The sequence below is a fragment of the Platalea leucorodia genome (genome assembly GCF_965183815.1).
Source record: "Platalea leucorodia genome assembly, chromosome: 4".
In the NCBI taxonomy this organism is placed as follows: Eukaryota; Metazoa; Chordata; class Aves; order Pelecaniformes; family Threskiornithidae; genus Platalea; species Platalea leucorodia.
The window spans coordinates 43,314,335-43,339,572 of NC_138826.1; the positions used below are offsets into that span (position 1 = coordinate 43,314,335).

The window sequence follows — 25,238 nt, forward strand, 5'->3', positions numbered from 1 at the left end:
TAAAAACAGTCACACACTAAGTGTGCACAGTGCCATAATTTACATGTTCAGAGGACAAAAATACTAGTATCTGTAAGAGGGTCAGCAGTAGACAGTACAATATGCAAATCTCTTCTTCAAGACTATTTAAAAGTTACCAACATTTTTTTCTAGGAAAAAAACTTACTTGGCTTATAGAAGGTTTCTTTAAATATATGCCCCCATATATATACACACACACAAATATATAAGTTAATATATATATAAATAAAAATTCACAGGGAGATCCACCCTATGCCTTTGAGTAACACCCAACAAAGTATCACAAATTTCCTCTATACAGGATCATGCTGCATGTTATACATATGTATTATAAATTTATTTATAAATTTATTGAGCTCTATGAAAACAGATTTGTAAGAGACATGTTAACACTAATATAGATTAAGTGTTAAAGTGTTGAGATGACTAGGCCTTAGTCTGAGGATTAACTAACTGAACAGGGCATGAGAAACTACTGGACATCATATGAGAAACTGCTGGACATAACAAATAACAGTGAGAAACTGACAACAGCTACAGACAGCACCCTGATAGATGGCTTTCACAGGTGTTCTAGGAGGAGTTATGCAGTAAACAGCCAACTGCATAGCTATCTGAAGGAGAGTATTTGGCACCTTTTGGAGAGAAGAATCTTGCCAAGGAAAACAGCATCTAGATAACCACATCAGTAACATCATATAAGGGCAAGATTACTTAGGTACCAATATCAGAAATATGAAATTTGCATACAGATGTAGAAAAACTGGGACCAATGTCAAAGAAAGTATTTAGGGACAAGTTCTTTATTTATGAGGAGACAAGGGTAGAGAAAGGGGCCAAGGTAGATGTGAAGGGGGGGATAAGTGGCTTAGTCAAGTCTAAGCAATCTGATGGTTAGTATATTTGTCTGGTCAAGCCTTGTGTCTGATTCTCGCAGACTATGCTATCTTCTTATTACATCCTATTTCTAACTGTGTGGACTCAATGTCTATTCTGTGTGGGTGTTATTCATTAGCACACTTCAAGCTGAAATAGCCAGCAAGGAGGAGGAGATCTCCATCTGGAAAAACTCAAGGTCTGAGCTGATGACCGGACGTAAAGGGACTAGGGTCTCGGCATAGCCATTAGATGGACTTAAAAAGCCTCATGCTAATATCTGAAGGATCTGTGATTGTTAATGAGCAAGCAAATGAACACATTCTGGTAGCAAACTTCAATCCAGCTGAACCAGCCAGCAAGTAGAAGGAGACCCACATCTGGAAAGACTCACGGTCTGAGTCAAGGAATGGGTAAGGGGCCCAGGGTGCAGGCAGGGACATTAGGTAGACTAAAGTCCAGGGTAATATTAAAAGGATCTGTGAATGCAAGTTTGTTTCTGAATAAAGTAAATGTGTGTGTGGGCTGCATGTGTGTATGTTTTCACGAATAAAATTCACTCCTGATAAACTGGATGGGAGAAACAGGAACAGGCTATCATCCTTCATGCTTAGGTGAATGCTGCTTGTGTTTAGGCAGGTGCCAGCAGAGGCACTACTTTCTAATAAGTATTAGTCTGCACAGTCCCCATATGTGGTATATCTGCATGTGTGTGTATTGAGAATATACATTCAGCCTCAGTACTGGCTGGACCTACAAATGGGAGCAGCAGCAGCATACTGTATCTATTGAACTTGGACAGGAGGAAACCCCTGAGTCCCTTAGACCACAGGATTCAGGTTTATGAATGAAAATATGCATGTGTGAAAGCTCCAGAAGAAAGGACAAAAACCAGGTATAGAAGAATGGCATGGGTCAACAGCATAGATTGGCAGGGCATAAAGATCCTAGCACATGCACATGAAGCTTCTCAGGGCATCCAGGTTAGAAAAAAAGGAACAACTTAAGACAAAAGCACAGCCTACATCCAGGAAAGGAGACAAAAGGCTGACAGTAGACTGCGTTATTGCCTAATGACTCACAGAGGTGAGTCTGGAAGAAAAGATGAAAGATTACATTCATTCTCAACTTCCAAAGGGTACTATTGTCAGCAATCAAGAAGAACCCAGGAGTCATGATAAGACCTCAATAAGCAGCATCCCTTATCTTCTGTGACCCCACAGTACATCCTGGCCAGTCTATGTGGACACATGCATCTTAGTGCTAAGAAGCATGTGGATATAAAAAAATAATTTTTCCCCCTCTATATGGTCTTGTCTTGATCTTTGCTGTTATTTGTACATAGTTCAAAATAAAAGAGGTTGTTCATCCCCACTGTTACCAAAGACAATATTACTCCTCTGATAGTTCTAACTCCTTCCAGCTATTGATTACAAACAAAACAACAACCTATGTACTGAAATTAGAGGTGTTATCAGGAGCAATAGAAAGAAGAAATTAGCTAAAACCTGTGCACTTTTGAGGTAGAGATTTCATGTCAGCCAGAAAAGTCAGGCAATGCTAATGTAATCTCCATGCACCTCTGTGCTGACCACAGCTATTAAACAGACAAATGTATTCATCCAGTTCACAAAAAACTCTGACAAGAATCTGACCAAAAAAAAAAAAAAAAAACCACCACAAAACAAATACCTCATCACACACGGTTGTTAATAATATCTAGTCTAAACCAGACAGCACAACTATCTCTATGCTGTTTCCAGCTGACTAGCTGTCTGAAAGCTAAAACCACACTTGTAGACTTAGATGAAAACGCTGCTATCAATATCAATTGTCTTTAATCACCATATGTTTTTAGTTTTTTTCTTTCTTCAGAAGCCTTGTCACATTCTCAAAATAGCCAGGAGACTGTTGAGCAAATGAAGTAAACGTTCAACAATATATTTGCCTTTATTACTCAATCTGTAAGAATCTGAAATTCAGAAGTGACACTTTGCAATAAAAATACAGGGGAACTTGAACTATAAGCATGATTTTGCATTCTATTTAGATTTAGCATCACAATTTTTTTCCCTCTAGATAGCTACATATTAAAGGATGACCTATTAATTTTTATTTCTTATATATTTTTTTTATATATGCATTTTATATATTTGTTTGTATATACACACATCTATGTTTTTATATATAAAACCAATATATATTGTTTACTATACTTCATATGTTTGTTTTATATATATATTTGTTAACTTACATTTTCACTGGTATCAGTGCTTTGTGCTGCTTTAACATCTTAAACCTCTCATTTCTCTCGCCAGTTAATCCAGATTTATAGCTTTTCTGCATGCAATGTTTGCAAAGCACACAGACAATTTACCAGATTTACTGCTAAATCTGACTGTCCTCTGGAATCAAACTGATTAACTAGTGAATTGTTTAATATTGTCTTAAAACAGCAATGCAATAATAGCCATCTCCAAAAGAATCTCAGTCAACAAAATCTGTTAACTGGAAGAGAAAAGCTAATTTCAGCCAGTTCTGCATTATAAATAATTTTACTGGTACTCTTCATTACTAATAAAATTTTACGTTAGGGGAACTCTTGTGATCATAGTCCCTAGTTCTTCAGTGAGATACCTTGTTTATTTCAAAGATTCAAATAGTAGGTAAAAGATAGTTGTAAAATTACACAAACAGTCCAACAAAGAGAAGTACTAACTTTTTTAGAGCGCATTCCAACTCGTTCTTTTCATTATCTGCTTCTTGGAGCTGGGAAAAAATTCTGACCAGAAACTCTTCAAAATTGGAAAGTAAATGAGGTTCATCTTTTCTCAGCTGCAACCAAAGTTGCTTCACGTCACTCTCACTGAAAGAAGAGATCATAAAGGATTCATTAAGAGAGAACACTTCTCAGGCTGCAGTTCACAGCATCCTAGTGGATGGAGGCTTCAGGGCATCACTAGTCAGAACACAAGGCCTATTAAAAACAAGGGCTGCTTAAGCAGTGCCAGATTTGAAAAGCATGAGGTGGGTGGGAAATGATGGAAACTGCATTTATTCAAAAAGCGCGTCATGAAGTTTGGCCATGCATGACTGCAGAGGATCACAGGAACTGCTTGTTTAGTGGGTGCCTTGCAAAGACACTTCATCTAAACAGGAATGGATAAGAAAGGAGACAGACGAGCTACACCGTACCATCCCGTCACTTCTATTAGAAGTAAAGAAATTCCCACAAATCTAGTGGGGAGGGGGCAGTGGGAAAGCTAATCAAATACACTTCCTCATGAGCAATGAATGAGACTCAGTCTCCTAAGTTACTTAGACAAGCTAAGAAGTTGCATTTTTACTGTCTTCTTTAATTTTCAACCCATTTTAATTCCACAATGGGACTGCTACAAAAATCATAACATGACATCTTGAAAATTTTGATTTAAAGATTTACCAAGAGAATGTTTTGTTTCCAAATCTGTTCAGCAGATATGGGAAAAAAGATGTTCTACTGTGAATGACAATGGGTTTTTTAATACTTTGCCAAAATTCTCCTGAACAACTTCTTTTGTTTGTTTCTTCCTGACTCATTCTCTTCCATGTGCATTGTAAGCCTGAACCTAGGCAGCAAGGAGTGCTATATTTAAAGGACAAAATGAGGATAAGGATAGAAAAAGTGGGCGATAAAAATCTCTTCATAATGAAAGCCTTTCAGGATGATTGACAATCAACTCTTTCCTGTAACAGGCAGTCAGGTGAAGAGAAGCACTGATGAGCACTTTTATTTCATGGTAAGGATCACTGATGCATTTCTTAAACATTCCTACTATCTGTCCAGATTCTCTCCCATTTTTGCCCCATGTTTTTTTTTGGTCTAGAACATTCACTGTGATTGACCAATGAATGTCAGGTCAACACACAAGAAGCTTTTAGAGCAGTTTTTGCGTTCTGTGTTTCAGGGTGAGTCATCCTGGTCCTGGAAGAGGTAGTGTTATCAGAGCGATCACAACATGCAATTATGCATAGAGGGGAGAAAAAGCAGAAAAAGGGGAGAAAACATTCTTTCTTATGGTTAACTGGTGCACTTTAAACACAGCCCTTGCCAAAAAAGCAGTCATCATGCAATGTTTGACTGAAAATCAGTGGCATCATGTGGATTACATGCTAGTAATTATCTATGTTCAAAACTCATGGTACATCAGTGGGTTAACGGTATAGCTTTCATATGGCACAAATACACTTTTCATATGCCTGGAGCACAATAGCTATCCTCTTGGAAATTTCGGTTGAATGGCATTTTACCATCTCTGACAACCAAGAAAATTAATTTTTAAAGAATCACTGTGTTACTGAGAAGCCTTGGTTCTTGTCATTCATCATGGATTCCATTAAAATCAAACCCAGAGCTGAATCATAGAAGATCATACAATCTATTACTATTGCTGTGAAGACTCACTCATCCAAAACCTTTTTAGCTCCAAGCCGATCCATCAGATTTGAGAACTGGAGTTCTTCATCCTCATCATCAGTCACGGTCTCTTCACATTTAAGTGGGCAGGCTGTTTCACCTTCCGATTGCTTCATCATCTCATTATTCAAAGCAATCTGCCCCAAAAGAAACTGGCCTAAGAATTAGAAATTACACACGTTAGCATTTTCAGAACTTACTATAAGAAGCAATGTCACTGAAGAGCAATGTACTAAAGATCAAATTTTATAGTAAATATAATTTGTGAAGGTAACTCCTACACTTGTTTACAAGAAAAGGGAGTATAATGAAACAACAAAAGGATGAGGCATGGCAAGAGGATCCCTGAGTTCTATGCCTGAGTTTGTCCCCAGTTTAATATCTAACCTTCAGTACATCACTCACCTCAAAATTCACAAACATACTGAAAAAATTCAGACCTCCATAAACAAAAGACATAAATTGCAGCAACAAGCACTTTATAAATGTTGTTGCCTTATTTCTTGATATTCTTAAACAGAAGTTAGGAATTGAAAATAACCACAGCATTGCTACTGATAAAACGTACCTCCTATTTTAACATTCTTTTTAGTGCATGACCAAAGGCACACCTCAAACTCCTGTATAAAGTGCATATAGAAAGCTACATTTTATTAACACTTTTTTCACTCCATTTGACTCACATGCATTTTAATTCCTCTAAACTTGACCCCTACAGGAGTTTCTTCCATCTATTTGGGATATTTCCATTAATAACAGAAAGACTGGATCATGGAGACATGGTGGGATGGCTCCCATGATTGGAGTATTGCAATGGAGGGATACAGGCTCTTTAGGAAGGACAGGAAGGGAAGACGAGGAGAGGGGGTTGCCCTTTATGTGAGAGAGCAGCTGGAATGCATGGAGCTCTGTGTGGGGATAGAAGAGGAGCTGATGGAGAGCTTATGCATTAGGATTAAAGAGAGGACAGGCAAAAAGGACAGTATAGTGGGTGTCTGCTATAGGCCACCCAACCAGGAAGAACAAGTGGATGAGGCCTTCTACAGACAGATAGGAACAGCCTCATGTTTGCAGGCCCTGGTCCTCATGGTGGACCTCAACGACCTCGATATCTGTTGGAGGGACAATGGAGCAGGACATAAGCAAACCAGGAGGTTCCTGGAGTGCATCGATGATAACTTCCTCCTCCAAGTGACAGAGGAGCCAATGAGGAGAGGTGCTCTGCTGGAACTCATACCCACCAACAAGGAGGGTCTCACTGGCGATGTGAAAGTCAAAAGAAAGCCTTGGCTGCAGTGACCATGAGACGGTGGAGTTCAGGATCCGGAGGGCAGGGAGGAGGGTGAAAAGCAAACTCATAACCCTGGACTTCAAGAGAGCGGACTCTGGCCTCTTCAAATATCTGCTCAGAAGACAGGGATAAGGCCCTAGAGGGAAGAGGGGCCCAAGAAAGCTGGTTAATATTCAGGGATCACCTCCTCCAAGCTCAAGCTCCATCCCAATGAATAAGAAGCCAGACAAAAATGCCAGGATGCCTGTATGGATGAACAAGGAGCTCCTGGCCAAACTCAAACACAAAAAGAAAGCAAACAGAAGGTGGAAGCAAGGCTGGGTACCCCGGGAGGAATACAGAAACATTGTCTAGGCATGCAGGGATGAAATTAGGAAAGCTAAAGACCAAATGGAATTGCATCTGAACAGGGATGAAAAAAAAAAAAAAAAAAAAGAAGGGCTTCTATAAGTACATAGGAGACAAAAGGAAAGGAAGACTAGGGAAGATGTGTCCCTCAATGAGAGGAGGGACTTGGTTACACAGGACATGGAAAAGGAGGAAGTACTGAATGCCGCCTTTGCCTCAGTCTTTACTAGCAAGACTGGCCTTTAAGAATCCCAGGTCCCAGAGATCAGAGAGAAGGGTTGAAGCAAGGAAGATGTACACTTCGTGGAAGAGGATCAATCAGGTCAGGGAATATTTAAGCAAACTGGACATATATAAGTCCATGGGCACTGATGGGATGGACCCAGGAGTGCTGAGGGAGGTGGCAGATGTCACTGTGAGGCCACTCTTGATAATCTCAGATCGATCATAGTGACTGGGAGAAGTGCCAGAAGGCTGGAGGAAAGCAAATGTCACCCCGATCTTCAAGAATTCCAAGAAAGAGGACCCAGGGAACCACAGGCTAGTCAGTCTTGATCCCTGGGAAGGTGATGGAGCACCTAATCCTGGAAACCATTTCCAGACACATTAAGGACAAGAAAATCATCAGGAGTAGTCAGCATGGATTCACCAAGGGGAAGTCATGCTTGACCAACTCAACAAACTTCTATGATGAAGTGACAGGCCTGGTAGATGAGGGGAGAGTGGTAGATATTGTCTACCTGGACTTCAGTAAGGCCTCCAACAAGATCCTTATAGAGAAGCTGTTGATGTACAGGCTGGATGAGCATTCGATGAGGTGGACTGAAAAGTGGCTGAATGGCCAGGCCCAGAGAGTGGTGATCAGTGGTGCAAAGTCTAGTTAGACGTCAGTGACTAGCATGTACCCCAGGGATCAATACTGGGTCCAGTCCAGTTTAACATCTTCATTAATGACCTGGATGATGAGGCAGAGTGCACTCTCAGCAAGTTTGCAGATGACACCAAACTGGGAGGAGTGGCTGATACACCAGAGGGTTGTGCAGCCATCCAGAGGGACCTTGACAGTCTGGAGAAATGGGTTGACAGGAATCTCATGAAGTTCAACAAGGGTAAGTGCAAAGTCCTGCACCTGGGGATGAACAACCCCATGCACCAATATATGCTGGGGGCTACCCAGCTGGAAAGCAGTTTGGCAGAAAAGGACCTGGGAATCCTGGTGGACACCAGGAACAGGACCCAGCAATGTGCCATTGCTGCAAAGAAGGCTAACAGTATCCTCGGCTGCATTAGACAGAGTATTGCCACCAGGTTGCAGAAAGTGATCCTTCCAATTTATTCAGCATTGGGGAGACCACACCTGGAGTTGTGTCCAATTCGGGGCTCCTCAGCACAAGAGAGACATGGACATACTGGAGAGAGTCCATCAAAGGGCCACAAAGATGATTAAGGGACTGAAGCACCTCTCATGTGAGGAAAGGCTGAGAGGGCTGAGAATGTTTAGTCTAGAGAAGAGAAGGCTCAGGGATATAATCAATGTGTACAAATACGTGAAGGGAGAGTGGAAAGAGGATGGGGCTGGGCTTTTTTCAGTAGTGCCTGTTGACAGGACAAGAGGCAATGGGCACAAACTAAAACACCAGAGGTTCCATCTGAATATGAGGAAATACTTTTCTACTGTGTGGGTAACCAAGCACTGGCACAGGTTACTCAAGGAGGTTGTGGAGTCTCCCTCCTTGGAGATATTCAAAAGCCGTCTGGACGTAGCCCTAGGCAACTGGCCTGAGGTGGCCCTGCTTGAGCAGGGGGGTTGGACCAGATAACCTCCAGAGGTCCTTTTCAACCTCAACCATTCTGTGATTCAGATATTCCTGGCTATTGACACCACATCATAGTCATGAGTCATTTCATGAAACTCAAGAGAGTTTCTCGACAATTTTTCACTAGCCAACAACACAGGATGTTACCTTGTATTTCCCCTATTAAGTGTTGAGAACACTATAGAAGAATTGATTATAAGAAATAATCATTGATTGACAAATGAGTTGATTCAGTTTAAATGAAACATGAGGCTAAGCAAGAAGAGATATTACTGAAGTCAACTGGTCTGAAGGGTTCAAGTAAATTAACAAACAGGTGAAGCTTGAAACTATCTTAGAATTGGAGATAAAAAGGGTGTGTATATATATATATATATAGACAAGAGAGCCAAAAATTCTGAGACCTGCAAAGAATACTAAAACAAACAGCTACAGGCTTTTTAGCTACATCCATAAAAAGAAAGGAAGAAAGACGTACAGTAGTTGTACAGTGAGGATGCAGAAGTGAAATTGCCACATGAATAATCAATATGTACTTGTGCTCAGTTGGGGAAGACCAGATACATTCTGTCAAACTCTAAACGTGCCAGCTATTTTATTTGAGCATCTGCAAGTCAGAACTTTTAAGGAATCTAGGCAAAAGGGATTTTCTGCAGAGGATCTTTGGTTATATTCTAAATTCTAGTATAGAAGTTACCATAGACCCAAGGAAACAGAAATAGTGGTGTGGTTTTATGGTTTTATCAACTCTATCTTGCATTTTTTCTCATAGCACCCAGCAGAGCATGTTAACAGAGACAACAGAATATGTTGCAAAGAGACGTTACAGTAAATTTCAGATTTGCCACCATTTAGAAATATGGATGAGATTCTCCCATATGAATTGGTGCAGTAGAAGTTTTAGCCAGACACTACTCTGCTTTCTGCATTCTCTAGTTTTCCAAAGTAGCCTTTATCTAATACAGCTTCTGCTTCTACTAGGAATGCCAACATCATCACCTAGCCAAATGTATGACTACCTAGCCTGGATCCCTAGAAAATGCCTGTCAATCCTGTGCAGCAGGTTAAAATGTAGCATGCTTTACACTGTCTGTCCTTATGTTTTACGTGAATCCTATACATAGGTGCTGTTGAAGGCAGTGCCTTGTCTGTGGCAATCTGTGTAGCCTGCTGTATCCATGTCCTTTGTGTGACTGTGTGCACGCACACGTGGGTGTCTCTGGGATACACGTTTAACTTCACTACCAGTTGAACTTGCAAACAGGAAAGCAGCTGCCACATCCATCTGGGTCTCTGGACTGGGGTCCAGCAGCTGGGCAGGAGGAATCTCCAGGCTCTGGAGCTGCTGGAGGTGGCAGCCACTTACAGCCTCCCTTAACAGAAAATTTTGGTTTTGCAGGGACTACTTATGAAAATAATCTTCATTTAACTAAGAAATATGTATAAGTTACTCAAAGCAAAGCAGTAACACATTATTTCTTTTTAAAATAATAGTAATTTGCAGAGTAAAGCATACTCTCTATTAAGATACTTGATCTAGCTCTAAAATGGGGGAGGTGGGACATGAGAGAATTAAAATTTCAAATGATTAATGATTTGTAAACAAAAATGAAGGTCCTATTTGCTGGGCCTATACATTGTATTTAAACGGAGATTTAATGTTACAATTCACACACAGAAGAGATTTCATTTTCTAGAGAAAATGCTTAAATCTAATGCTTATACTCAGCAGAGCAAAAATTTAAGTACAAAATTGATTCTGCCTAAACAACCAAACACAGTCTCACTAACTAACATTGCAATCTTATCTTGAACATCACAGCTGGGGAGAAAACAACCCTTTCACAAACACAGAGAACATGACAGTAAAAGTGCTGTTGCAGAGCAGGCAGTTACAAAGAACTTATCAGCTCCCATCATGCAGTAATAATAATTGCCTCATCCTCTTTTGTTTTGAAATAAAGTAACATCACTTGAAGAATTAATTTGTTGTAGAAAGCATTCCCACAGCTGTAAGGACAGTGGTATTAACACATTTTCAACATTGTCTTACATTAATCTTAGAGATAATCTTAATTATCTCTCAGGTCTTATGACCTGATATGAAATAAAACACAAGATTGTTTTTTCCCCAAGGGAAATTTTCTGAAATTTGTTCATAGATCTACTCCATGGCTTAAAACAGGTGTAATTCAAATGGTTACATCATATGTCTCATATCGTGCTATGGCTTGCCATCTTACACAGGAGAGAAAGACCCTGGAGCCCTTTGTCTATTTATAGACATAATTTGACCACTTCTTCATCTGTTAGATATATCTGCTCTATTTAGGGAATAGTCTTGCTCCCTGTGTGCATCATTAAGTGTACTGTTAAGACAAAATGCTTCTTTATTGATGTGGAGAGTATAGAATATGAATAAAGCTCTATAGAGGAGACATGCTTTCCAAACTCACTGAATCCTGTGGTGAACTCCTTTGGGGTAAGTGAGCCATTGCCATCAGCATCCAATGTAACAAAAACTTTTTCAAGCTCTTCCAGGCTAAGAGGTAACTCAGGATGCAGTCTCTGGAATGACAAAACATGCAGCAACTTTACCCAGTACTACAGGATGAGAGGAAGACTAGCTTCTACAGAACATCAATAATACAGAAGGTCCTTTTATTTCCCAGAGTGAAAATTCAAATACATCACAGAGCAAAACAACATCAACTGAGGGAGATTTGCTTTTATGACTTCATTATTTGCCTTTATGAATCCTTTGTGACAAAGCAGTGAGAACAATCTCCTTGTGACACAGATTCCAATCACACAGGGAAGAGGTAGAATTTGAGGTGGAGTCTCAGCATCCTGGTGAAATGGCTTGATTATCATGCAGCTGGACAAACTTGCCAGCAGAACTGTAAGCCTAGTTCCTTCCATGTCATGAGGTCAAGCAAGACACTTTCTAAACAAGAACATTATAAAGAGTATACTGTCCTAATTAAAGCTGCTTTAAAATGTGTAAATAAATAAATAAATAAATAAATAAATAAAACAAAGCTAAGAAAGCTGCATGGTCCAAGAAGCAAACGTGCTGCTCCTGTAATGAGTTAAATGTAATTCATGACTGTCTACTTCTGAAATGCAGCATGCTCACATCAAAAAAGACAAAACTTCATGAAACCAGCTCCACAAAATCACTTATTTTTTTCCTGAGAATCTAAAGACAGGCACAAAAGAGAAAAAAAAATTTCTTTAAATCAGGCCCTAATGGTTTTACTGTAATTCTTTTAACACTATAGACAGATTCCCAGAAACAGGAGGAAACTGGAGTGGCAATCAACTACAATAGCAAGGATTTCCACTGGGAGACAGTACTAGGAAGAGTAAAACCTTTCCTCAGCTTGGGAAGCAATATAAATATACACCGATGAAATTCGTCTGCTTTATTAGTTAATATTTTAATCCCTTCCCTGAACTGCTATTGTATGTACAATATATTAAAATTGCAAGCTAATAGGTTGATAAAGTTCATCAGAACAAAGGTGCTAATCTGTTCCACTGTGGGGAAGGGATTTAGGGTCAAAGAAAGTCTCTCCTGCAATCCAAGAACAATAGAAACCACTATTCGATATATCAGGCCATATAGCCAAGGTAAGAATTGCCTGAGTGCATTAACCAGGACTTCCCTGGCTGCAACAAAGGTTTTCCGGTATATGTTATAAACCTGTATCAGTAGAAGGGAAGAGCAGTAAAAGGAATTCCAAGGTGATCTTGAGAAAGGAAAGCAACAGAGCTTCTAAAGCACAGAATAGTGCTGAAGGGATTTCTAAGCAGGATTAATTGTGCATTGCTGCCTGCTTCCAAAAAACTAAGAAAACTTGATGTACATTCAGCCTAAATACATTACTTCATCAGCAATACACCTGACTTATTATCAGTTTCTCATTTAAACACACTCCTCTTCCCAAAGCTTTAGATTTTAATCTCTTCGATCCAAAGCGAAACTTTTTAAAATTAGCTTCTCTTGTAAAATTCTTACAGCCTACATGGCACTGATGAGGGAGGAGGTGCTTCAGACAAATTACTCTTTTTACTCTTAGAAAAACAGAAACTGCACTCCTGCTGCCAGATCTTTGGGACTTGCTGAAAGAGTGCTACTTGAGAGCTGGCTGTCCTCTTCTGACCATGCCATAAACACAGACCAACCTGCTATTCCAGTACAACTGCTTGTGGGTTTTGCTGCAAACCTGACTGATAAATATATGCTTCTCTAACTACAGCTGGAGTGCCCTATTGCAGGGTTCAAATTCTGAACCAAATTATACTAATTTTGCAATAGAAAACACCACAATTACTTGCATTTTCTTGAAAAAAAAAATGAAACTAGGAGATTTTGAAGAATGTACCAATTCCCTGAGGATAATTTACTGACTTTGATGAACCAGGGCCACACTTACCATTGTTACTAAGATTGTGTGACTAACAATGTGTTCCCAACCTCTTTTTTTTATTCTTCAAAAAAAAAGTTAATTTTTTTTTTTTTGTTAGGAAAACAAAATGTTATTGTTGGTTTCATAGGTGTGTTTTTGTTTATTTTCTCATTTTGGGCTTACTGTAAAATAACATAGGTCCCTTCAATATGAGGCTCTTAAAAATTAAAAAAAAAAAAAGAAAAAAAAAGAAATAAAACGTATCCAAAGACACCACTGGCACTTAAAGAGAAATTATCTGCATTACCACCCACTGTGCTCTGTGCTTTCATGATGTCTGTGCTTACTTATCTGAAAATACCAAGCTTTTACTCTGCTAACTAAAAAGACAGAGGTCAAATAGCTAAGTCAAGATCTGAACCCAATTCTGCTATATGCATTTAAAAAAAAAAAATTTACAACACTAATCCTCATTTTTCTTTATAACCTCAAGGCCCGAGGTGCAAAGCTGTGGTTTCAAGTCTCAGGTAGAATTTGCTTTCTTGCAATTTCAGAAAACCTCTTGTTTGTTTGAAAGTTGAGCACATTTAATGTTTTGAAATGGAATGAAAAATTCCAAACAACCAGTACTAACATAATCTCAAAATAAATAGCATGATGTAATCAGGGGGGAGTAAATCTTTAATATAATTACTGTATTATAGACACATCAGAAAACTTTGTTTGCAAGATCTGTTCCACTGAAGTTAATTGGATTTTAGATACTCAGCACTCTCTGTTGAAAATCATGCCTCATATCACATGACTAGAGATTAAAAAGCTTAATGTTAGCATCTTGTATTTGAAGCAATTCTTCATTAATGGTAAGTAGTACTAACTAACAAACAGCAGGATGCAAAAGTGATCAACACTTCGTACCTTTTAAGGAAAAAACTGATTTTATTGATTTACGTCTTTACTATAGAGAGTGAACATCATGAAAAATGCAATCAAAATCAACTATACTGATTTCAAACTCAAGTTTGCAATACAGGGATTCTAGTTAACTAGTCATTCTAATCAAGCATAATGAATAATTGTAACAGTATATGTCTAATGTACAGTTGTTCAGTATAAAACAACATTATTTTTTATATCAATAAAATAATGGGTACCAAATCCATTAGAAAATATTGTAGATTACTGTCACTGGTGTCCAAATAAATCTATTAATTTGATTAGTTTCTGAATTGCTGCAATTAATGTAAAAGACTTTCATTTATAATTTTTATTCACTGTCACTAAATTACTGTAAAGTCAAATGGAGGAGATGGGTCTCGCCCCAGTTTTTTGTTAATGGAACTGCATTGATTTCAGCTGAATTAGTCTTGATTTACTGAAGTGTTGAGTGGAATAAGGATAATCCAGTATCTTCAAAAGGTCTGTATTTGTAATATTATCTTTAATTGGATCAGCAGGAAACAAAAGCAAATATAAAGAAACATCTTCTCAAGTGTTCTGAGCACACTTATTTCTGTATTTAAATGAACCAGACGCTTACATACATACCAAAGTTGTCAGATATGGTAAAAAAAATACTCATGGTGAAATAGAAGATGTACTTTATCTGTTCTTTGCAACCCTTTTTCTACTGCATCTTTTGCAACATCTGTTTTAGAACCTGAAGTATAAATTTATCAGCACTATAAGCATAAAACAGAATCAAACATAAACAAATGTTTTTACGTTTCTTGCAAAAACAGATATTAAAACTTTTTATATACACATACATACATACACATACATGGGTCTTCCACTAGGTGAAAATATATGCTGTTCACTTTTTGGGAAGACAGTAAAATTATAGTCCATTAAATTCTCTATGGGTCTGAATTTACCAAAATCACCACTAACAACATATTTGTTTGTTTGCATTCAGTTACTTCAATGAGGTAATGTATATTGGTAAACCCTACAGCACAGCAAGCATCTGCACTCCTATCTTTTTTCAACTTTGCAGAATTAGCGCAGGTCATCGCAAAACTCAGCAAGACACAGAAAGCTCTTGAGAGCTAGTAATCTGAGCAATTTACTATGAGGTTTTTGGTTTTCCAACACAGGTAGTTAAAAGTGTTTCGTTTGCATTTTCCTATACGCAGACACATATTTCTTTCTGAGGATATGGAAGGTTTCTAAATTTTATATTAGATGCTTTCCATTGGCAGTAGTTTGTGCTGAATTTGCTACAACTCCCCAGTTCTATTTCATTCATAAGTACTGAAGTAGAAATGGATGAACACAATGAAATTATGCTTTGCATGTCAAGCAGGAGTACATTCTTGTTTTCTGCCACATACTGCTTCAAATCACTTTATCATTTCTGCAATATGCGCCCAATTCCATTTTCAAAAGATTTTGTTATATAGTTGCTTTTTTTCATCAACATTTTCAGCAAATCTGATTTTGGCCCCTCAAACAATTTAAGAACAATTTGGTAAGATTATTGTGAACACTGAATAATGCTAAAATACTGTTCCTCTATACTTCCTACATATATATGTGATCCGGCTGAGGGTTCACCATTGTCTGGCAGGTGAAACCAAAGTGAAAGACTTTATTGACACAATTTTGCTGAAAAAACAGAAGGATAAAATTGGTGGACGGAATACACTCATGATGCTTTGGCAAATCACAAAGTAACGAATTTACTGGAGTCTCAACTTTCTCAACAAGAATGGAACTAAATTCCTGGGCATTTTTTTAAACTTCGCTTATTTTCCACTTTTTTGTTGCTTTGTCTGTGGAAATAAATGCAAGTATTATGTAAGAAAGACTTCAAAGAGATTATTTTAAATCCTACATACCTCTTTAAAGTTATCAGGAGGCTGTCACAATTTTTAACTCTAAATTAATCAGTCTCAACTCATCAAGGGCATTAAGAGCTTCTCTCATTGTGCATTTCACATAGCCAATTTTGTTTTACCTGCATGTCTTGATGAGTGATGAAGCCTTTGCCTTCCAGATCACAAATCTGAAAGAACTCATGTGCTTTTCCCAACACAGTTAGTCCTGGGTCTTGTTCTCCAGTCCTGCTCCTCTCTGCATCTCCTGGTGGCACAGGACTGGCACAGTCTCCTTGTATTCTGTCCATCGTCACAATCTTAGCACAGGAATATTTTGGGACGCTGCTATCCCATTTACTCACACATTCTGATCTGAAACCTGTGCATGGAAGGTAAGGAAAAGAGCAAATCAGACCCTCTTAAACATGCTTTCTGCAATCTCTTAGCAATCTATTTAATTAGGCACTAAAGCTTAGAAGAACAAAAAGCTTTTTGAAAATGCCTACCTTTGATGGGCTGCACTAAAAACACTGCAAATGGGACAATGGATGAGGAGGGGGGAGTCCGAGGCAAGGAGAAGACAAAACTAGCTCTGAAAAGGAATCTCAAAGCAAAATCAGCCAGTTTAACAAGAAATATAGACAATCAATTAACATGAACAAGAAAACACAAGAAATACAGGTAAATGAAAAAATAATTTAAAGTCACTACAAGTATTCAACTGGTATCCTTTTGACTCTGATCATCTTAACACCACATACCACAATTTGCATCCAGTGCTTTGGAATACAGTTCATACAATAGCTACAGAATGGAAGGTGATTGATGACTGATAGAACCTGATGGATCATGATGTTTAAATCAACTAAGTAAAATTAAGAGAAAGATAACAGATTACAGAATTCTGAAACATTTCCTTACATTCATCTTTATTACTTAGGGCTTTGACTTTCACCTGTGAAGGAGAACTAATTGCTAGTGAACTTTGTGGGAAGACTTGATAAATTAATCACATTCTGAAGAGCCTCTGTGAAAATTTGTATTATGCCGCCTGCATGAAAATATTTGTATATATTCATGTTTGGCTATAATTTTATCTTAAATTCATTCTAGGAGGTCAGATGTAAATAATTTTCCCCCTCCAAACTTGTACAATCATACAACACACAGTATCAATACAAAAGGAGCAGGCTTTCCCAAAAGCCTATGGGCTCAAAGGCACTGCTGACGAAACACGGGTTGTCATGCCTCACCTGATGTTTGTAAGACTCCTGTATGATCTTAACTCATTATCATGTGGGTAAACCAAGTAGAGAAACAGGCTATTTCACTGAGATACTGTGTATTTGTGACAGGCTAAGAACATGTGCACAGTTATCAGGGCTCAGATGACATGCAACAACTTGACTCTGTATCTGCATCTTGAATTTGTATTTCTGTTTTTTTAAACAAGTCTACCTAAAGTAGCCACAAATTTGTCAGATATTTTTTAACAGAGAGAAGTATTTTTAGAGGTATTTGACTATTACAAAGGCACATAGCCTGGTTCTGATCCAGCATGACTGGCACAATCTGGAACAACTCCAACAGAGACCAGTGAGAATTATTTGAATTTGAAATGCATGTTGTCTTCAGAGTACAGGCCTTGGCATTGCATGGATGTGAAGGTAGAATCTGAGGAAACAAGAACGTTATTTAGCTTGTCTGCTCAGCTTCTTAAGGAGAAAAGGCTCTGATCACATAGACAGAGTAACTCAGCCAGAGTCTGCTTTATTCTATGTTTAAGTTCAAACCTGCTAATGCTTTATACCTCTTAAAAAACAGCATCTTCCAAGAACTTCTTAGATGTATAGTTTGTCACACTTGCAGCTTGCAGTGGCTTTCCATGACAAAGTGATTTCTCCAAGAGCTATGGGCCAGGCTGTTGGACTTCCCATGTTGCATGTAAGTATAAAAGCACTGTAAACAGGCCATTGACTTCAAACAAAACTAGGACTTTGATGAGCAAATCACCCACCCGCTCTGAAACCATGTGGCAAAAATCTGCAAACATAGGTGAATTTTCCTCTCTCCCCCTTGCTCTCTTTTGCAAGTCAAATCATCCCAGGACTGTTATTCAAATACTCTTCAAAGCTGAAATAATTTTGGCTTAACAATCACAGAACTTAGCTGTCAAAATCCTTCCTAAAGCAGAGTTGCAAGCAGCAGAAGAAAAAATGTTCTGAGGGAAGGCAAAGAATGGCTACACCCAATACCATCCTGCTTTAGGAGACTCCTCCTCAGAATGGGTCTTACTTCAGTTTTAACATACAGCAGTCAGGGGTGCTTTATAAACTCCAAGACCAGCTATTTGAACCAAGCCGTTGCCCCTCCGCCTGCACACAGCATGCAGGCACTGGGTACCGCTCATTGCCGTGGCGGGTGAGCTCTCTGCTGGGGCTCACCATGCTCTGCACCCCAAAAGGCGCTGAAGCCTGCCAGAGCACCCATGCCAGAAGCCAAGAAGGCCCTGGAAAATTAACAAGGCTAGGAAATGCCATCACAGGGACTATAGGTCAGACATAACAAGGGGCATTTGGCTATTGCAGCTGCCTGAACAGCCGTACTCTTTCTCTTACAAGGAAAATGTCTAGCTCAGGAAGTCTGGCCAACCATCAGTAGCTGGGAAGATACATGAAGGAAACATCGCTTCATAACTGCCCTGTTTCATAATCCCTTTCCTGATGTTTCCAATATCAGACAGTCTCAAAACCAGTATATGAGCTAAACGAATCTTTGCTCTGACTACAGCCACCCACAAGCGGATCAGATGGAAAGGCCACTGCAAGCCACATTCAGACTACAGTGGTATAATAGTCTGGCTGAGATGCTCCTTTCATACTGCTTTTACACACCTAAAGTTCACGTACTTCAATACAGCTCATTCTTGACTGACACCAGTGTATGAGGTAATCAAAAACAGGCCATCAGTTTCAACTTTGCAGTGACACTAACTTAAAAACAGGTTTAAAAATACCAGAAATCAGTGGGACAAGTGCAGCCTAAAGATGTTCTTGACAAGATCTGACCCAGACTCCAAATGTATTGGAAGCAATATATTTTTTTTTCTTTTTCACATCTCAACAATTTCTCAAAAGGCCACAACTGCAGGAACAGGCCAAGTTAATCATGACAGTAAGAGCTGCTAGTGCCTGTGGTTTCTGCACAGTTCATTAGACTTCCTTAAGAAAAAAGAAAACCTGTTCAAGTAATGATAGTCAATTGCATGTGAAAGAATAGAAATATGAAAACAGATCAAAAATGGTGGAACAAAAAGGCACTATATACAGTTTGATTGATAGAGTTGTTTACATTCAGCAAACAGTACAGATATGATTCAGAAAACGTCACCATGCTTTCTAAATACTTCCATACCACAAAATGAAATTATGTGCACCACAGGAGCCTCACCTTCATACAAGTTGCCCCGCCTTCCATATACCTCATAAAAACTTGCTACACAGCAAGCGTCTTGAATACAGCAGAAAATTAAATTAGCGCGTACACTAAAATTCTTAATCCTTATGGCAGCTTCCAAAGCTAGTACAGTTCATCATAATTCCTGGAGTGTCCTGATACTTCGCAAATGCTGGTAATAACATGAAAGAGTAAAACTGCAATTTGCCCCACGTTACTGGATCAGCAATGTAATTATTCCAAGGCCAGTTTTAAATATCACAGGTAGTTCCATTCACTCATCCCTCTCTTTTAGAAATCAAATGGCTTACAAATTCAAAAGACTATTCTATTTTATGAAGACCTTTGATTTCCATTCTTTTAGCTACAAACACTTCACTATGCAAAACAGGCTGTATCATGAGCTGATGCAAACATGCATAGCTCCAAATAATACTAAACAAGGATGTGGGCTTTATGAGGTTTTTACAGATGATAAATCATGAGGTATTTTTGGACTGGTCTGCAAAAGGCAGCTCACTGTTAGTATTTCAAGTAACATTTTCATCACGATTTTCCAGTCAGGTGTACTGTAAATCACCAAACTCTAGAGGTACAGAGCACTGCTGATCTACAGATTTCTTAAGTCATGACTTGTGATAACCCCATTCTCCCTAGTTTTGATAGTTAAAAATTTACAGAGCTGTTTTACCTGCATTCATCTCTCTGAGTTTCTAAGTTTCAGTAAAATATTTTTTTGAGCATCTGTCTATAGGTACAAACTTTCTGCAGCACACTTCAAAACACAAATCATCAGCAGAAAAATGTAGTAAGCTTACTTAATACTAAGGTCACCATGGATTTATACAAAATACTCTTATGAGAGATAACATTTATGTTTTACAAATGCTGGAAAATAAAAACTAGATTGCATACTTTTGCTACAAGACATATACTTTCCTAAAACCAAATTATCATTGTTAAAATAACCTGCAGCTGTTCTGTAGTATGCCTGACACATGAACAGGGACCTCTTCAGAACAAACGTAGTGTCAGAGTTAGTTATCTTTTAGCATTATGCTGAAAAGCTTCTAAAGCTGCTAAAATGTACCACCACAATTATTTTGAGTTGGCACAGTTTGCTGAAAGAAGTGATTCTGTTCCCTGTTACTGTGCCCTGCCCTTGGACAAGTGTTTATCCAGTTAGTGAACCCTGTTGTAGAATCCTTTCATTTTAATCCAGAAAGTTATAGTTTATTTAGCTCAATTAAGGCCAAGTGGCCCATCAAGAAAACCATCAAAGAAAAATCAAGAATCAAAAAAAGCTGGACCTACAGAGAATGACAGAGGAACAGGACTGCTAAGACCAAAGAGAGCACAGTAACCATCCTCAAGTACATAGAAGTTTGCTGGATACAGGATTGGAGAACAATATTCCCTACGCACATAATGCAATACACAAGAAGTAACACTCGTGCTGTAACATGGCGGACAAGCTAGACACGAAAAAGCATCCAATGATGAAGAAAGTAGAGCACTGAACCACTGACTGCAAAGGCAGTACAACGGCCATCATGGAAGAACAGACCAAACACAAACCTGCAAATAATGCCATAGGTGATCATTCCTTGAGAAAGATTAATAGATCAATGGACCTCAATGTTATTTTTAGCCATTTTTTAAAGATTTTATGACCGTTCAAGGTAAAAATTCAGGTCCCACACTTAAAACAACTAACAGAGATACAAAGCTGTGCGCTCCCCAAAAAAAAAAATCTGTGTTTTTTCCTCTACTGTGACCAAGACAATCACCCTTTAAGCTCTCATGGAAGCATTATAAAGCTTGACCTAACCATATGAACACCTGGATGAAAAATGGGACTTTCATTCCTTCAATTTTGACTTTTCAAGTAAAAACATGCAAGTCTCATGCTTGTGCTTCAGAGAAGCATTGAAATGTGTCTAAAAGCCTCTTTTCTTCCACACAGCCTGGATTCACTGGCTAGGTAACTTCTCTCATGATGCACACGATCTCGCATGATAGTGTACCATGGGGTGGGCATGGTGAGTTTAACTGTGGCAGGATGGAGTTCCTGTGAGGGACCACAACAGGATAGTCTGAAAGAAATGTGTCATGAAAATAATTTCAGGGGAACAGCAAAGGCAGACAACAAAGGAATCTTTCATCCACTGGCTTGAAAAAGGAAAAAGTTTATATTATGTAGAAATTCCTTTTCTGTGAGTAAATTTGTGTGGAAGGACCAAATTCTGTTCACAATCAGTCTTAATAGAAACTCTCCAACCAGCCCTGACTGTAGCTTTTAAAGATTACGGGAACCATTAGGATCACCTACTTTGATATTCTGCATAACGCAAGCTCAAAGCTTCATTTATACCACAACCAGTTTTTAGATTTCCATAAAATTACTTCCAATTTATTTCAAGGTAAGGGAGATGAGCAAAAATCAAGGAGGGAAAAGACCTGGGAGAAGATGTTGTGGGTTATAAATACATCATAATCATATCAATGAAAATCCTCATTTTCAGAAGATGACTGGTTAAGGAAAAAAACATACCTAAAACTAAGAAGGAAAAAAACCCAGGTCATATATCAGAAGCACAGTCTCCATAATATTAACTGGGAAACAGGAGAAAAACAGAAAAGATACTTAAAGTGACAGCATTAACAATTCCAAAATAGGCTACCGAAGACTTCGGAGAGAGACCACTCACTCCCCACTTGGCATTTGTCCCTAGATGAATCCACAAATCCAAATGTGGGGAAAAAACAAACTACACCACTTCTGTGCACAATGATGCAGGACCCCAGCTGTCTGACTGGTGATCATGTCCTCATTACCTTTTTTAACATGTCCACCCAAACAACTAGTTTTCGCTGGGTTTGTAAGAAAATTTGCCTCTCCCAAAGGCTAGCTTCCCACACAGATGAAGAAGAAAGTCACCTGCCTGGCTTTTTGCTGGCCTCTATGGAATTAGTAAACAAAACTATCCATGTATTAAAATTCAGATGTCCAAAGGTAACAGAGATAAGCAAAGGAAGCAGGCAGATTCATTTATTCCCCATCCAGTCCTTCAATATGGAAACACTAATGAAAAACAACTAATGTGCAGGCAACAATAATCACAGAACTTCTCACTTTCCTTCCAGCACTATCTTCTGTGATTTTTATTGCCTAAATATTAGCAGTTCTTAGGGATCCACACTGAAACAGCAGGGTGAAGTTAAATGGACCTGCTTAGTGCTGCTAGGCTCCTTGAGAAGTAAAGCTACTCTAAGTAGTTAGGATTTTAGTGGAAATACATCTTTTCCTCTTGCTTCATTGCTTTGGGTGCTTCCTTTTTAATGTATTTAAGAAATGAAAGGCTAAGAACTGTCTGGAAATGCAAACTTCTTATAAAAGGACACTGAAGTATAGGGGTAACTATCATCATGGAAATCATTGTTGCAGAATAATCACAGGATCATCAGAGCTGTGAGAGCACCCTGCCTGTAGTCTCTGCATGCTTCAAGGACTCACGCTCTCCTCTCCCTCCACCTGCTCTTCCTGCCTTATTCAAGTACACTGTCTCCAGAAGACCTGTTCTCCGTCCCTCTTGTTTCTTGCCTGCCTGCTACCTAACACCTGAGCAGGACAGTGGTGTAAGTGGGTATGTGTATCTGAGTGTGTGTTCTCCCCACAAATTCTGTCTCCCTCGCTCTAACATACCAATAAATCCTTACTGCATACAAATACAATTAGGCCAGTTATGTATTTTGGGCAACAACTCTGGCTAACATTTGTGCCTGCAGCATTAATTTTTATAAATGTTTACATGTAAGCAGTGATGACATTAGCAGTTATAGAACTTGTATCAGAACTATTATAGAGCTATTTTACCATTATTTTGACTTCTTTCCAAAACATAGAATCATAGAATCATTTAGGTTGGAAAAGACCCTTAAGATCATCGAGTCCAACCGTTAACCTATCACTGCCAAGTCCATCACTATGCCATGTCCTTGAGCACCACATCTATCCGTCCTTTAAATACCCTCCAGCAGATTGACACTTCCACCCAACCTGGTGTCGTCTGCAAACTTACTGAGGGTGCACTCGATCCCCTCATCCAGATCATCAATGAAGATGTTGAACAGGACCGGCCCCAACACTGAGCCCTGGGGAACACCACTCGTGACCAGCCACCAACTGGATTTGACTCCATTCACCACCACTCTCTGGGCTCGGCCGTCCAGCCAGTTTTTAACCCAGCGCAGAGTGCACTTATCCAAGCCGTGAGCAGCCAGCTTCTCCAGGAGAATGCTGTGGGAGACTGTGTCAAAGGCCTTACTAAAGTCCAAGTAGACAACATCTACAGCCTTCCCGTCATCCACTAAGCGGGTCACCTTGTCATAGAAGGAGACCAGGTTAGTGAAACAGGATCTCCTTTTCATAAATCCATGCTGGCTGGGCCTGATCCCCCGGTTGTCCCGCACGTGCTGCATAATGGCACTCAAGATGATCTGCTCCATGACCTTCCCCAGCACCAAGATCAGGCTGACAGGCCTGTAGTTCCCCGGATCCTCCTTCCGACCCTTCTTGTAGAGGGGCGTCACATTTGCTAGCTTCCAGTCATCTGGGACCTCCTCAGTTGACCAGGACTGCTGATAAATGATGGAGAGTGGCTTGGCCAGCTCCTCTGCCAGCTCCCTCAGCATCCTCGGGTGGATCCCATCTGGGCCCATGGACTTGTGCGCATCCAGGTGGACGAGCAGGTCAGTGACTGCCACCTCTTCGACAACTGGGACTTCACTCTGCATCCTATCTCCATCTCCCAGCTCTGGGGCCTGAAAAACCCGAGGATGACTAGCTTGACTATTAAAGACTCAGGCAAAGAAGGCATTAAGTACCTCTGCCTTCTCCTCATCCTTCGTGGCAAGGATGTTAGTTCAGAGAAGTAAAACCTATTGTTAAGAAGGAGCACCTTACAACATATGCAACACATTCCAAGCATGGCAAAGTCAAAACCAAGCTGACTCCATCTGACTGCATGATTTATTGTGTTGCATTGTCCCAAGCAATGAAATTAAATGCAAATAACTATATTAATAACAGCATTGTTTTAGTAAATGGTGTAACCTGTAACATGATGTTCTGGCAGGAGGTGTTGCCAATTCATATGAGCTGTTCCATTTGTTGACAAATTATTTGCATTGGAAACAGACCCTCCCTCTGAAGTAAAGGCCTGGAAAAAGTTTAAGTAAAGCAGTATATGTTTCTTTTAATTGTCTTATCTTTCAGGTTTTCCTAATGACTCACTGCTAAATGGAGCTACTTTCAAATGGTGAAATCTGGTTGACAAGAACATCTTTCACGTACACCATTTTCATGAAAAAAATCTTGAAATATTCTGCCTCCTCCAAAAGTCCTTGCTAAAAATGTAACTTCTGGAAAAAAAAATCAAAACCTTTTATCTGCCTGAAAACCAATAAAAATTTGGCTTGAAATCTAAAATTTCTAGCTTGTCAAAGAATGTTACATCTTTAACCTAAATTAAAGGATTTTGAGATGCAAATTAAATATTCTCTTCAAATAAAAATTCATTTTTAATGGAAAAAATGTTAGTGGAAAATTTCAGTCTACTCTGCCACAGACCTTAGTGGACTCAAGCTAATGCAGATTGCACTAGAAGCCCTGAAAGGCATGTTCTGTCTCCTTAGTTATTTGGCACTTGGTTTGTAGTTGGGTTTGCAACAATT

The 25,238-nt window shown here is 39.1% G+C and overlaps 1 protein-coding gene across 2 annotated transcripts in view; it reads right to left on the reverse strand.

Annotated features, from left to right (window-relative positions):
- CRACR2A (calcium release activated channel regulator 2A) overlaps window positions 1-25,238 on the reverse strand; it is a 66,560-nt gene that overhangs the window by 38,068 nt on the left and 3,254 nt on the right. For both annotated transcript variants that reach the window (XM_082308088.1, XM_082308087.1), the window contains exons 2-6: window positions 16,553-16,650; window positions 16,187-16,425; window positions 11,266-11,377; window positions 5,342-5,510; window positions 3,617-3,763 (exon numbers count right to left, since the gene is read on the reverse strand). In XM_082308088.1, coding sequence (XP_082164214.1) covers window positions 3,617-3,763; window positions 5,342-5,510; window positions 11,266-11,377; window positions 16,187-16,354 — 596 coding nt within the window. In that variant the 5' untranslated portion in view covers window positions 16,355-16,425; window positions 16,553-16,650. The remainder of the gene's footprint in view (window positions 1-3,616; window positions 3,764-5,341; window positions 5,511-11,265; window positions 11,378-16,186; window positions 16,426-16,552; window positions 16,651-25,238) is intronic.